The sequence below is a fragment of the Diabrotica undecimpunctata genome, chromosome 1 (assembly GCF_040954645.1).
Source record: "Diabrotica undecimpunctata isolate CICGRU chromosome 1, icDiaUnde3, whole genome shotgun sequence".
In the NCBI taxonomy this organism is placed as follows: domain Eukaryota; kingdom Metazoa; phylum Arthropoda; class Insecta; order Coleoptera; family Chrysomelidae; genus Diabrotica; species Diabrotica undecimpunctata.
Window position 1 is genome coordinate 123,285,742 of NC_092803.1, and position 14,723 is coordinate 123,300,464.

Sequence of the window (14,723 nt, forward strand, 5' to 3'; positions counted from 1 at the left end):
GCATGGCAGCAGGTAATGCATAAACAAAAATACAGAAGAATTCTGGAGAAAGCTCAGAGAAAGGCCCTGGTGATGGTCGTCTGTGCATATAAGACAACTTCGATAGTTGCCTTACAAGTGATAGCAGGGGTGCCACCAATTCACCTACTTGTGAGAGAAAGAGCAATCATCTACGGTATGAGTGAAAATATAAGCAATCTAATAGGCATATACTGGATAGATACAGATATCCATGACAAAATCAGAAAAGAAGTTGCAACTATTGTAAGAAGTCTTTATCTCAGGTGCATTACATGAAATGTAATCTCATTTTATGTATTACACCAGAAAAAACTGCTTTTATGACTTTTATCATAGATAGTTTACTATTTTTCCTATTTTATTTTTTGTATCATTTTACTTTCATATTTTGTATGGTAAGCTACATTTTTGTTTCAACAATAAAACCATTTAGTTATTCTGTTCAAATTATATCTTTTCTAATTTTCTACACCTAAACCATTGTAACTGTCTACCTTCTTTATCTGAAGACCAAATTGTAATGTATGTTAAAAAAAATGGCAATGGAATTAATTTTTGTTTTACCCAAATTATCCTAAAGAGATGAAGTTTATATACTAAGGCATAGTAGAACTATCAGACTATGGCGAAGTTGAAGAGGAGAACAAAAATAGCTGGCTGTCTAAACAATACAATATTATATAATAAAAAAATTGGCATCAGAGCTAAATCGAGAAAATAAAAAGCTGCTATAAGGCCTATTATGACATACACCACAGAAACTAGACCAGAAATAACAAAAACCAAAAGATTGCTTGGCACAACAGAAATGAAGGTAATTCTTAACATAGCTGGAAAGACTCTTTTACTTGTAGGTAGAGAAACAAGTGAAACCAAAAATACATGTGGGGTATACAATATTAATACTTGGGTGCTAAACAGGAAAAAGAAGTGGAATAAAAACATAGTAGAATGAAAGAAAGAAGAATGCTGAAAATCGCTCAAGATAAATCACCAACAGGACAGAAAAGTATAGGCCAACCCCGAAAAAAGTGGAGCCACAATCTGAACATTAATGTAGGTAGATGAATTTTAAACAGGTCGTTCACCTATTATAAAGAAAGATGTACAATAAACCAATTGACTGCAGTACACCTCGTTTATAATAGCTTCCAAAAAAATGTAAATTGAAAAGTCTACCTCCTACTTACTTGCTGTCGATATTGTATTAATGGAATAATCACCTAACAATTTTGACCTCAACCAGATTGAGCTATGACCAAGAATATCACTGAAAACTAAATTGCTAAAAAGATTACATTGCAAATAAAAAATTTTGGTTTTTATATTTTATTTTAGCACTAGATAAACATAGAAAATTAGTACAATCAAGTTATCAGTATGTTTCATAATTTACTTATAAACTTAAAAATACATTTTTTAGATATTGATCACCCTAGATAATTTTTGGACTCTATTCAGCAGTAAATCTCCTTGTTTTACAACAGAATTAAATTGGGCATTCTTTAAATCTGGTCTATTAGTTTCAACAATTCCCCCAACTCGATCAATTTTACAATGTAATCTTCCTGCTGCTATAAATGTGGACAGTTCTTTATCAATGTATTCAACAGTGACGCCAAAGGCTTCCGCCATGTATTGTAACGTAAGAGACCTATATGACTCCAACAATTGTGTATAAGCAAGTATTTTCATCTCTCTTACATAAAAACGATAGTGAGGATTCAAGAAATAATCTTTTCTCAGCACTATTTCAACTTCTGCAAGATTTGTGAAAAATTCGGCATACTGACAGTTATATAAAGAAAACAAGTAATCTTTTACAAATGGTTCCGAATGCAATACTTCCAATATTTCTGAACCTTTTACCACTTTATCTCTTAATTGGTTCCTTGGCAAACTAATAATAGAGGTGTATACAGTATATCTGACAAATGCTTTATAGTCCATTAATTCATACGATGTAAAAGTGCTTACTGTGTCCAAAAACAAGTTAGCAGCTGATTTGAAGTCTCTGACAGACATACAATATGCACCTTGATAAACTTTTAAACGATTTCTTCTATCCCAATCACCTCCTTCTTCAATAAGAGTTTTAGCTTTTTCAATATTTCTTGTGATGAGATCATGGTCCATGAAGAACAAACCAATTCTTATCAAGTGAAAAATAATATCTAAACGATGGCCAAGTGATACAGTTTTATCATATGTTTGTCTGAAAGTACTAACTGCGTTGTCTTTATCACCAATTCGGCTGTAGTATTCTGCTTTTCTTAAGTAGGCTTCTCGAACTTCCATTTCACCTAAATTTTTCTCAGCATCTTCTATGGCTTCATCTAAAAGCTTGATCTTCTCAGCGTTCTTAGCTTTTAATGCACTTAGTAGATTAGTATCAAGTTTCCAACCAGCATCTTTACAAATGAGTTCATACCATGGGGCCATATCATCTTTCTTTATAGCTTCTGTTATTTTTGCGTGGACATTTTTATCACTACGATATTCTGGTAAATTTAACAGAAACTTACAATGTGCTAATTCTAAATCAGGGTTTTTCTCAAGACCCTGGTCTTCTAAATTTTCAATCGGCATTTTGTTTAGATCTGAATAAACTTTTTGTTAAATCAAAATGACCAACAAATTTTTGACGTGACCAACAGAATGTCAATTGAAATGACAGCGACGACAGCGTTCATCATTTGTCAGTGCAAACATAGCCAACCAACATTTAAATAATAAATAATTTAGTCATATTTATTTCATTTATTTATATTTTAACTCATCATACCAACGTATTTAAATCATAAACCATCGTACACAGAATTTTATTCAGCTCTACATTAGAAATACAAACAGTTTTTAATACAATACAACAGTAAAGCAAAAGCTTTACAGAAAGAGTATCACAGAATCAAAATTATCAAGAATATTTTTTATCTACTCAATAATAAATCGATATATAAATCCGATTGTTTTTTATTTGACTATCTGTCCTGTCATAATTTCAATAATGACACATAATGACATTCGTGACACAGCACAACACATGATTTTCCAATTTTGTTTATATTTATAAGACGTTCTCAAAATATTAAAATAAATGCGATGCTACCGAGATTATTTAAAGCTGATGATATTCGCAAACACCAAATAAATACTCTAAAGATATTCAATGAGAAGTAATACTGGGCATTTGAACTTAAAACAAAATATTAATATGATTTTTTTAGTGTTACAGAAGTTATTGAAAGTGAGGAGTATGATGTTCCTTTTAGTTCAGGAGGCAATAACCTGTGCTTAAAAATTTCTTTAGTAAAAGAATTCCCTAGTGAAAAGCCTTTACTAAAAGTAGTTCCCTCAGTTATTCATCATTGGATATCAGGGGATGGAGATATCACTACAGCTCCTGGTTTACTCAATGTAAGACTACTTTAGACCTGTTTTAACCTTATACCTCACCTTTCTTATTTTAGTGGACAGTCCATTCTGATTTAGGAAGAGTTGTGCAAGCTATCATAAGGGAATTCCAGAGGAATCCACCTCCATTAGTAATTAGTCATTCCATAAATATGTCTCCTACAAGTCCAATAAGTAAGAATTATTTCATATAATATAGTTCTATAGATTAGCATTCTAAGTATTAAGTTCACACAATAGTTATAAAATTTACAAGGAAATGTAAACCAAAGGTTTTAAACTTATTTTGTAAATAAAATGTGGCCTGTTGCAAATGTGCAAATATCACTGATGATGGTTTGGTAAGACTGAAAACATTTTGAAATTTTGTTAATACTTTTGGATAATTTTATTATAGATTAAATTTACTAATTATGCCAGAAGTTTTACACTTTCTTGTAATTTTTTTAAAACTGCACAGTCAACCACTGTATAATTTTTATAAGTTGATACTTTATAAAAATCTGATTTAAGAATTTATAAATTAATTCAGTAGTCCATTTTTAATATTGGTTGGATACACATTAATTTTTTATTACTTCTTATTCTCATATAAATTCGTTATACAGTGACTTTTTGATGTACACTTTTACTTCATTTATAGTAGGTAAAAGTAAAATAAAGAGTTCAGGGATTTCAGGTCACGTTAGTGCCCCTAACATGACTTAACAACCACTTACTTACCCAGGACCAGCCAAATAAAACCAAATACTTGTGCATTGGAGGACAACAAAAAGTTCTTATATTAGATAACAGAACCACTATAAAGTGCTACTAATACTACAAATATTTAGTTATCAATATTTCACATGATGGAACATTAGACAAAGCTATAAGAGTAAGAAATTTGGCAGGAAGAAAAGCCATTACAATGTTAAACAGTATTTAATGGAACCAATCCATTACCAAATAAAATAAAAAGAGGATATATGAGACTATAGTGAAAAGTATCACTCCATACAGCTGTGAGAAATGGCTACTGAAAGGAAGAACATTGGCAATGCTGAGAGCAACAAAAATGCATAAAAAAAGAATACTAAAGGAAATACTAAAATGCAACCAGAAGGCAAGAGAAAACAATGTAGACAGAGAACAAGTTTTAGAGAAGGAATAGACAAAGAGGCGAGAGAAAGAAACATAGAAGAGGACTTATGGAACTACCCAACGAAGTGGCGATTGCAAGTTGAAAACCAACAGGGGACATTATAAACTGACATATAGTAGTAGTATTTTACAATCTGCTTCATTTGAAGATGTCCTCTGACAACCCTTCTTTTATACACTTCAACTTACAATCTGCTTCATTTGAAGATGTCCTCTGACAACCCTTCTTTTATACACTTTACATTAGTTTACACAGTTAATTTTTAAAAGGTATTAGCCCTAGTTTATTCAGTCTTACTTCTTCATTTAGTTGACCTCTCAGTTCATCAAGGTAATTTCTTGATATTCTGATTTCTTCCTCTACCAAAGGTATAGCTGAGTAGTCATGTAGGGTTTTTACAAACCAGAGATCATTGAACATCATTCTTAATATTTTTGATTGACCTCTTTGTATCTCGATGTTTGATGGCTTTGAACGACCCCAAAGCTGGATACTGTAGGTATTATACATTTGTACTGGAGTATGGTTGACTGAGCCAGCTCATGTGTCTTTTTTTGTTGATCTGGGTTTTCTAGGCTTGGATGTGAAGTTTCCATATTAATTTCTTGAGGGTTAATCCTAAATATTTAACTTGACTGCTGACTAGTTACCTGTGTGCTATTTATTCTTGTTAGTCATTGATCTCTTCCATGGTGTAAAAGTGACTTTAGTTGATTTGTTTTCATTTATTGTATTTGTGGTTGGGATGTCAGCGATAAATATCAGGTAAAGGAGAGGACCTAGCACCTGTGCCACACTACCCTGTGGCACCCCTCATTTAATGGGAGAGTATGTGGACGTCCCTTTGTTATATTTTACTTGGAAGTAACAATATTTGATATAGGATTTCATAATGAGGTAGTAGGGAGTTGGAAGGATGCTTTTAATTTTGTATAAGACTCCATTGTAGGTCAGCAACATGATGTTTATTTATTTAGTTATCGCTGTTTTTAGGAAAGGAACAGTTTCCCCCTTCAAACAATCATAAGAGTTTACAAATAATACCAAATAAATATCAAATACAAAATGAAAACTCAGAAAATGAACATGTAGAAGACTTCAAATAGTGTGTTAACTGAAACAGCTGTTAAAAGAAATGAAGCAAATATGTATAGACAATAAAGAATTTATTCAAAAGTTGTAAAATGCAAAAGAATAAAAGATTTTGGAGTAATTATTGACGAATTTCTGAGATACAATACTCACATAGACAACATTTTGTAATAGAGTTCTGAAACCCCTAGATTTTATTAAAATCTCAAAAAAAATTTCCAATGTCAACTGTTTTAAAACTTTGTATTGTTTTTCAACATGTTCCATTTTGGAACATGCATCAATGGTATGGACACCTCATTGTGATAAATATGTTGCTAGGATAGAAATCCTCTATGAAGAATATCTCTAATAATTATTACCTATTCTATGATAATTCCTTATAAGAAATTAATTATACACTTTTACAAAACCTTTCAAATCTTCTACTCCTCAAAGATAGAACTTAATTTAGATATGTGCTTATTATATAAACTTCTATTAAATTGTCCTATGGTTTTAAATTCCATAGATTTTCTAGGACTTAAAAGTTCAGATAAAATGCATATACATTAGATTTTTTAAAATGGATTCTGCACTTGAAAAGAGGATGAAAAACTAAATTTAGTGGTGTACTTTGAATTTTCGGCAAAATGTTTTTCTGGTAAAATTTTAAATTTAAGTTCTGAAATTATGTGAATTGTGAGTGCTCAAAGTAAAAAAAAAAATTAAATGCGACTTAATTTTAATTAATACCATTATATAATCTATTTTTTTTATTATGAGCGACAAATAATTCATAACAAATATTCTTCTTAATATTTGTCCACCAGAAATACATAACTTCTATCAACGATGTATTTTAAAAATTAATAAAAAAAACGGCGAAAATTTTTAGAAAAATAACTATTATCAAGACTAAAGTAATTGCTCCAAAATAAATGACCACCACCTTGTTGAAGGCAAAGTCTTGCTATCTTTGTAATATGTCTGACTGACTTCCCAATCTCGTGTGGATTATTTTTTCATTTCTTGAAAGGTGTCTTGAATCTGTTCAAGAAGTTCTTCCCTACTATATATTTCATCGTTATAAACTTTGGATTTTAAATATCCTCAAACATAATCAAAAGGATTAAAATGACATGATGGTGAAAGCCAAACATGAGGACTGCCTTTACAAATGCATCTTTTGCGAAAATTATTTGATAAAAAATATCTAACTGTGCGCCTGTAATGTGGTGAAGCACTATCATGTGTAAAGTATATTCAACCTGTATTGATACTTCCATCATCTAACAGTACTGGTAAAATATTTTCTAAATAATCTAAATACACTTCACTGGTTAGGGTAGGAGGTAAAATATAGACCTATTAATTTGTTATCAACTATGCCATACCATTGATTAACAGAAAATTGATGTTGCTAGTGACTGCCTTGTGGAAATGGATTTTTCTCTGCACAAACATGTGTTCCTGATATAGTATACCCATTCTCTCGTAAATTTACTCTCAAAGAAATACCCTGTGTATTTGTTTAGAGCTGTAGATTTTAGAAAAGTACTTCATCCGTTCACTTCATCGTGTAGAGTTCCCGATGCGATGTATTTTAATTTAACCAAATCAAAATCTTTAATTAGTGTAAATATTTTTAATATCAAATGCAACTTTTTCAGATGGAGAAATTAGAGCCAGTCCAGTAAATTATCAAACATTTACAAACATAAAGAATTTCTCACCCCCCTCCCATGCAACACCATCTACTAGCTTTCAGAGTTTAGCAATACCAGATTTATCTACTTTAAATTTAGAAGAACTGAAATTTTTGAGCGAGAATCCAGATAGACAAGATGAATTTATAGATGAGCTGCCACTGATTAAAGAACAAAATAAAGCTTTGGGTGATATAATCCAACAGGTAGAAGAAATGGCAGGTAAATATTAGTATTTTAAAATCGTCTACAATTATTTTTTAACTGGATGAAAGATAATTATTTCAAAATAGGTATAATAAATAATATATCAAAATGTTATCATAAGGTTCTGGAAATTTTTAATAGTATATTGTGCCGTATCACCATGTTAGCCTAGGTACAATAAACAAACCATCATTCCTACAGTTCACATGTGTTAATTGATTCTGTTTTGTATCCCAAGATTTAAAAAATCCTTATAAACGAAGGAATTACTATGATGGAAACAGTTGCCTGAAAAAGAATTTCATCACTTATTATTTTACAAAATGTATTGAAAAATCCATTTTACAATTTCATTATTTAATTTTGAAGCAAAGTTTCTGTAGTTGCCGTTGTATTACTTTTTCTCTATAGTAAAATGGTGATGCGAGCGTCACGTAATTAGTGCCACGAAGTAGTTGGAAGAGTCCATTTAGGCGACGACGAGAGTCCGTTATAGAACATGTAAACTTTTTCAATTTTATTAAAATCTATAACAAGAATATTAACCAACAGCGGTTTTTTGTACTTTCAAATGTACAAAATTTTTTAAAAATAAATAAATAAACTTTGTAAATTGATGATTGTAAAAAATCGTAAAAAAATAGATAAATAATACAATTACTTATATCAGATACATATTTTTTTTATTTTAAAGGATGTTTTATACATATGTATGTTTTATTGAACAACGTACAAAATTTTTGGTTGAAAAATACATTTTTTTTAAACTTTCTTTCCTAGGATATTTCTCGAAGCATGGAATCACATATAAACTACATCACATTCTGCTGGCATGATCGTCGTCCTTTTTCACTTGATATTCATATCGAGCCTCGGAATTCTCTTTGTACATTTCTATTGCTACTGAAACATGTAGTGACTGGAAATATCAAATATCTGTAGCCTGTGCATGCAACTTTCTGGTTGAGGTCGCATATATCGTTCGATGACCAATATGTAGAACACTCGTCTGTGTGGTAAATTAACAAGTCACGATGAATCCGCCTGCCAGTTTCATTTTTAAATTTTGACTGATTAATTATATACTGGTCTGTAGAGACTGGTAAACATGTTAGTCATCCGTGTGGCAATTTTTCTTCTGTTAGATATATTGGCCAGTCGTCCTGAAAGGGTTAATACTTTTATATTTAATTTTTTTCTCGTTTTATGTGTGGATTGTAACATATTATTAGTAAGATCTCACATCAAATTTTGTGAATTTTTTGGCTAGCTTTTATTTACTTATATCCCATTGGAAATTGTATTGCTCATTTTATCTTAAACATGTGCATGTTGTATTATTCTTTTATCTATAACCAGTTCGTATCTGATAGGTATTTATTCTCTGTAATATATGATTATTAACTGTACTAATCTTTGTAGATTCACCTTCATTTTGGGCCATAATATCTACTTCGTTTTGTAGTAAAAAATAGTAATCTATTCGTCATCTAGTTTGCATCTCTAAGTTATCGACTTCTTGTATTTTTCTCTATATACTTTAGAAAATACCTTACAATAGTGTATGTATCGAAAATATTGTGATCTGATAATTTTATTTTTTAGAAGCGAATTTAACTAGGGAAGACAAATTACAGGAACTGCAAAAATCTGTCGGTACTACAATAGAAGAACTTGCTAAACTTGCCTTTGAAAATGAAAGACTGCATACCATATATCAACAGTTATATGATAAATATGCTCCAAGAAATATACAGGTATTGTTTATGTGCTGTTTCTGTATAGTGGATTTGTCACTATGAAATCTAGTATATATATATATATATATATATATATATATATATATATATATATATATACAGGGTGTCCCGGAAAATAGTGCGTTCCTTAAAGGTATGGGCTGAGTGTAGCATTTAAAACAAAAAGTCTTATAACATTTTTTTATAAAGTCAACCGTTTTCAAAAAAAATATATATTAAATTTATACATCCGGCAACGTTGCACTCCAAAAGGTATGGGCAGAATGCGATAGTTTAATTTATTTTGATACAGAAAAGGTACATTATTTGTAAACAGTTGTAATTACCCGTAGCTCAAGAATAAATAGTATTGTTATGTTTTCGATTCGCGAGTATCACGATATGTTAATTACGTACGGTGAAGCCCACTGTGACAGTAATACGGCTGTTAGACTTTATGTTGAACGCTATCCCGAACGACGACATCCTAATGCCGGAAGTTTTGTGAACGTGTCCCAAAGGTTATTAGAGACGGGTTGTGTGATACCTAAAAAAACTAGCGGTAGAACACGAAGTAACCGTAGACTAAATGCAGAAGATGTGATTGTGGATATAGTCAGTAATAATCCAAGAGTAAGTACTCGATCTGTGGCTAGAATGGTTGGCATTTCAAAAAACATTGTTCACAAGACATTTACGGAACAACTGTTACATCCTTACCATTACCAACGAGTGCAAGATTTACACCAAGGCGATTTACCTCGAAGATTAAGATTTTGTAGATGGTTTCAAAACAAAATCGCCAGAGAACCCGAATTTCCGTACAAAGTGTTGTGTGCAGATGAAGCTTGTTTTACGAGAAATGGTGTGTTTAATTTTCACTATTGTCACGTGTGGAGTGATGAAAACCCGTATGCTATACGTAGGACAAATTTTCAAAAACAATTTAGTATAAATAAATGGGCTGGGATTATTGGTAATCGTCTGATTGGACCGTACGAACTTCCCAGAAGATTGAATGGAGAATCCTATTTAAATTGTTTGCAGCATGTTCTACCGATACTTCTTGAAGACGTTCCATTACAAATACGCTCTGAAATGTGGTTTCTTCATGACGGGGCTCCAGCACATTTTACGAGACATATTAAAGATTTCCTCGACATCACTTTTCCTCGTCGTTGGATCGGTAGAAAAGCTCAATTGCGACAACGAATTTTTGATGCTGCTGAAATAATCAGACATAATTTACATACTTATAATATTAAGAATAATTGGATTCGTCGAATAAACGCGTGTATCTGTGCAAATGGTGGCCATTTCGAACATTTATTGTAATAATAATTTTCCATGTAAGTAAAAACAGTATTCAAACTTTAATTATTAAATATTCAATAAAAACAAATACATGCTTTTTCTCTATCACTGTTATCAGTATCAATACATATTATGCCTAACGATCGATGATTCATGATAGCTGATTTACAGTAATTAACGAAGAATAACAAGGAACGCAACGTTGCTGGCTGTATTTCCTTTTCTGCGAACAATAATCAAATGGATTAAAATTAATATTTTTTTTTTGAAAACGGTTAACTTCATAAAAAAATGTTATAAGACTTTTTTGTTTTAAATGCTGCACTCTGCACATATCGTTAAGGAACGCACTATTTTCCGGGACACCCTGTATATATATATATATATATATTTATTTATTTATGTATGTAAAAGATTACATTTCATTTCAATTCGAAGGAACACTTATGAACGTTCAAACTGAAATGAAATGCATTCTAGTATTTGGCCATTATAGTTAAAATAACAGCCTGGTACGCTAGTAGCGGCATCTATACGAAGTAACAAGAAGTCGAGAGACCTCTCTTTGATAGCAAATTATATTGGCGCAATTTGCGGTTCACCTAATATCTTCATATCTGGCTGTGTTTTATCATCATACCTAGCGCTTACTTTTTGTGTATGGTCAGTACATGACTTTTGTCAGAACAAATCGACGCCATAGTAACACACTGTCCTACCAAAGTTCTTGTATCTAATTTGCTAGAAGTTTCTTTCAAGTTCAGTACACTGCACTCTGATCTCTTACCTCTAAGCTTTTGCCGTTAAAAACTATCTTTCACATCTTATCACGACTTACTTTCTTAACTCTATTTTCCTGTCTACAGTATCCAGAAAGTCTGGTCATTAGAATTGTCTCACTCTGGCCAGAAACGTGGCAATTTGTTAGTAAGTGGACATCTTTGTCTTAAAGCGGAACTCATCGCCGACGACCTTCATGGCTCCATTTTTTTTACATCTAGTACAGTATTTTTTCAAAAGGACCGCCCCAGTATAAAATAGTCGGAGATCTCCGCAATTACAAATTTTGTAGACTACAGTCTGGGCTATACATATTGGCATATTAACTTCGCTAAATGTTTTAATTATCTTTCCAGTTGCTGTTCTAAGTTATGCTCAGTTTTGGGTTTGCAATTCGTATATATATTCAGGGATTCTACAGTATTCACTACCTTCCCTCGCTCACCCGTTTCCATCTCTCTCTCTCTGTTGTCCCATTCTCCATCGTTTTGGCCTGTCTTACTCATGGCATCGTCTACTTCGTTCCTCCAGGATCTTCGGGGTCGTCGTCTTTTCCTCTGTACTATGGGGTTCCATTCGGTTATTATCTTTATCCATCTGCTGTCGCTAGTTTTTCTTACATATCCATACCATTTTAGTGTTTTTTGTGCTATATATGTTAGTATGTCTGTTTCTATTGATGTTTTTTGCTTTATTTCGTCATTACTTATATCCATTCTTGTTACTCTGCAGCATCTTCGCAGGCATTCCATCTCTGTTGCTACTATCTTACTGCTGTTTTTTTTTGTTTATAATCTAATTTTCAGCCCCATATGTCATAATACTTCGCACTCATGTTTTATAAATCTTTTTCTGCCGTTAAGGTCTCCTGTTATAATTATTATCTCCACGTTCTTCTTGATTAGCTCTATTTGGTGTTGAAGTTGTTCCGTAAAATTTTCTTTTTCTAGTTTAGGGGAATCGTCTGATGGTGCATATACTCCGAGTATCACTGTCTCTTTACCGTATATGTCTATATGCATTTTAATTATCCTCTTGTTGATTGGCTCGTCTCGTTGCAATTCGTCAAGCTTTTTATAATTCGCTTTATCTTAAGGCATTAACAAACGTATTTACAGCTCAGAATGCTGTTCGCCGCTTCTGGATCAGAAACATATGTTTTAAATTTCTGCAAGTCCTCTCTTGCATGACGGATTCCAGTTCGCAGTTATGCTTTATATTGTTGATGGTGGGTATCCCCATAGAGTTTTACAGTCGAGTGAATAAGATCTGATAACATTTCTCTTGGTCCTTAAGAGTCGATCGTAAAATGTCCCAAAACCCCATAAAACGGCTATTTTTTCTTATGCCCAATGGTTGGCCGTCGCAATGACTTCGAATTGTCTGAGATAAATGCCTCCATTCTGTCTCAAGTGGTGATAAATCTCTTGTTGGGATAAATTCTCATTAATCTTTCTAATAGTTTCTTTGATCATTTCTATGAATGAGGAGTTTCTTCAATCGTCTTGTAGGACCTTCTTGGAACTACTAGAATCTGCATCTCGTTCCTTAAGGTATTCGCGCAACCGCTTTTACAAAAACGGGTTGTAGCGACATCGTTGATGTAATACCCGCAGTAAATTTTTTAAATAAATCTTAAATCGTATGTACCGAAAATCGAACTACTTAGGCCTTTTGAACACAATACTTATCCTACAACTAGCCCTTTAAATCTATTGTAGATAAAATATAGTTTTGCAGTCTAGATTAAACTGCAAATCTCTAAATACATAAAAATTAAAAAAACTAATCATATGTTTCATAAATTTTGGAATGTTACACAACTTTTTTACTTTTTGTTATATACATTGTAATGCAACATTAATCTAGTTTTCTATTTTTAGGGACAGTTAAAAATAGAGGCTGAAAAGGCAGATAAAGAGAGTGAAAAAATTGCAGAATCTTTTTTGGGTGGTGAGACAGATGTTGATAAATTTGTAAATGATTTTATTAGAATTAAAACTTTATCTCAAAGTCGAAAAACCAAAGAAGAAAAATTAGGGCAGCAATTGGATAGATTAGAAAAAGCTGGATTTTAGAATTTTGCAATAATCTATTATTAAGTAGGTAGATTTTATAATATAAAATGTGATAGAATATTTTGTTCGACTAAATTATTTTAAAAATAAAATATATAGAATAATACTCATTACATTTACTTCTAATAATATTGTTATCATTTGTGGTTAACTTTTACCTTGATTCTCTTGTGTACTTATCAATTATTGGTCAACTCAGAGTATATGAAAAGCTAAGCTAGTTTTTAAAATGACTTGTAAATATTCTATTATTCTTCTGTATTGACTATCATTATTGTAGTTTCAACTCTCGAGGCTTCAGCTCGGAACAGTTCGATAAAACTGCAAGCAAACCATTTCCTAGGTGTCTCAATCAAGAACTCCGTTGATACCTCATGTTTCCTTTCACTATCCTTTTATTTCCTTTCATGTCTCCTTTAGTTCATGGAGCAAATATATAATCCAGAAGAATCACTCCAGAATATATGTGAAACCTTTAACAAGATCAGAGAAAAACATCTAATAGAAAGTAAAGGGAAAAGTTGGATGAATGACAATATACTGCAATTCATGGAAGAAAGAAGAAAATCAATGAACGACAAAAGAATGTACAAACATATTCACAGAATGAGACAAATAAGAACCGAAATAGGGAAGGCCAACGAAAATTGGTTAAAAACACAGTGTGAAGAGATAGAGTTGTTGGAACAAAAACGTGATACATTTAATATGCATAAAAAGGTATAACAAGCAGCTGGTCTTCAAAAATCCAACATAGCGATCAAACTGCAAGATTCACAGGAGATAATCATCACAGATAAAAATCAAGAAATATGTGTATGGACCAAATACATACAAGAATTCTTTAAAGATAATGGGCCCGAACACCTCCGTCCTACATATGTAATGATCATTTACCAATTACATCAGATGAAGTGGAAAAAGCAGTATCACAACAGAAAGATGGTGACCTGGTCCTGATGCTCCTGGACCTGATAATTCATATGCTGAACTCATCAAGCTATTTAACACCGACGGTACTCAACGACTAACAAAAATATTCAATGTATTTCTATATATTCTATGTATTTAAACGGAGTAATACCAAGATCATGGCTGAAGTCAACGTTTATTGCTGTACCAAAGAAAACAAAAGACTGGTAGACTGGTAAAACTGGTATGGGAAGAGATTCCCACAGGCAAAAGACCACTCGGACATCCCAGAATGCGATTTAGAGATAACATCCAAGCAGATCTCCGGAAAATG

The 14,723-nt window shown here is 32.0% G+C and overlaps 2 protein-coding genes across 2 annotated transcripts; one reads left to right on the forward strand and one right to left on the reverse strand.

Moving 5' to 3' along the window:
- Positions 1–1,334: 1,334 nt before the first annotated feature.
- Positions 1,335–2,692, reverse strand: Rpn7 (regulatory particle non-ATPase 7). The gene has a single exon (XM_072519398.1). It carries the CDS (start codon positions 2,608–2,610, stop codon positions 1,441–1,443), a length of 1,170 nt encoding a protein of 389 aa, XP_072375499.1. The 5' UTR covers positions 2,611–2,692; the 3' UTR covers positions 1,335–1,440.
- Positions 2,693–3,030: 338 nt separating this feature from the next.
- Vsp37A (Vacuolar protein sorting 37A) lies at positions 3,031–13,581 on the forward strand. Its single transcript, XM_072519404.1, has 6 exons — positions 3,031–3,197; positions 3,249–3,438; positions 3,492–3,609; positions 7,324–7,581; positions 9,172–9,323; positions 13,283–13,581. The coding sequence occupies exons 1-6, from the start codon at positions 3,124–3,126 to the stop codon at positions 13,475–13,477; spliced, it is 987 nt and encodes a 328-aa protein (XP_072375505.1). The 5' UTR covers positions 3,031–3,123; the 3' UTR covers positions 13,478–13,581.
- The last annotated feature ends 1,142 nt before the right edge of the window (positions 13,582–14,723 follow it).

Bases quoted from the DNA above. Each gene is read 5' to 3' on its own strand.
- Rpn7 (XM_072519398.1), bottom strand. From the start codon at position 2,610: ATGCCGATTGAAAATTTAGAAGACCAGGGTCTTGAGAAAAACCCTGAT.
- Vsp37A (XM_072519404.1), top strand. From the start codon at position 3,124: ATGCTACCGAGATTATTTAAAGCTGATGATATTCGCAAACACCAAATA. The intron at 3,610-7,323 runs GTAAGAATTATT...CAACTTTTTCAG, and splicing joins GTCTCCTACAAGTCCAATAA to ATGGAGAAATTAGAGCCAGT. The intron at 9,324-13,282 runs GTATTGTTTATG...TTCTATTTTTAG, and splicing joins ATGCTCCAAGAAATATACAG to GGACAGTTAAAAATAGAGGC.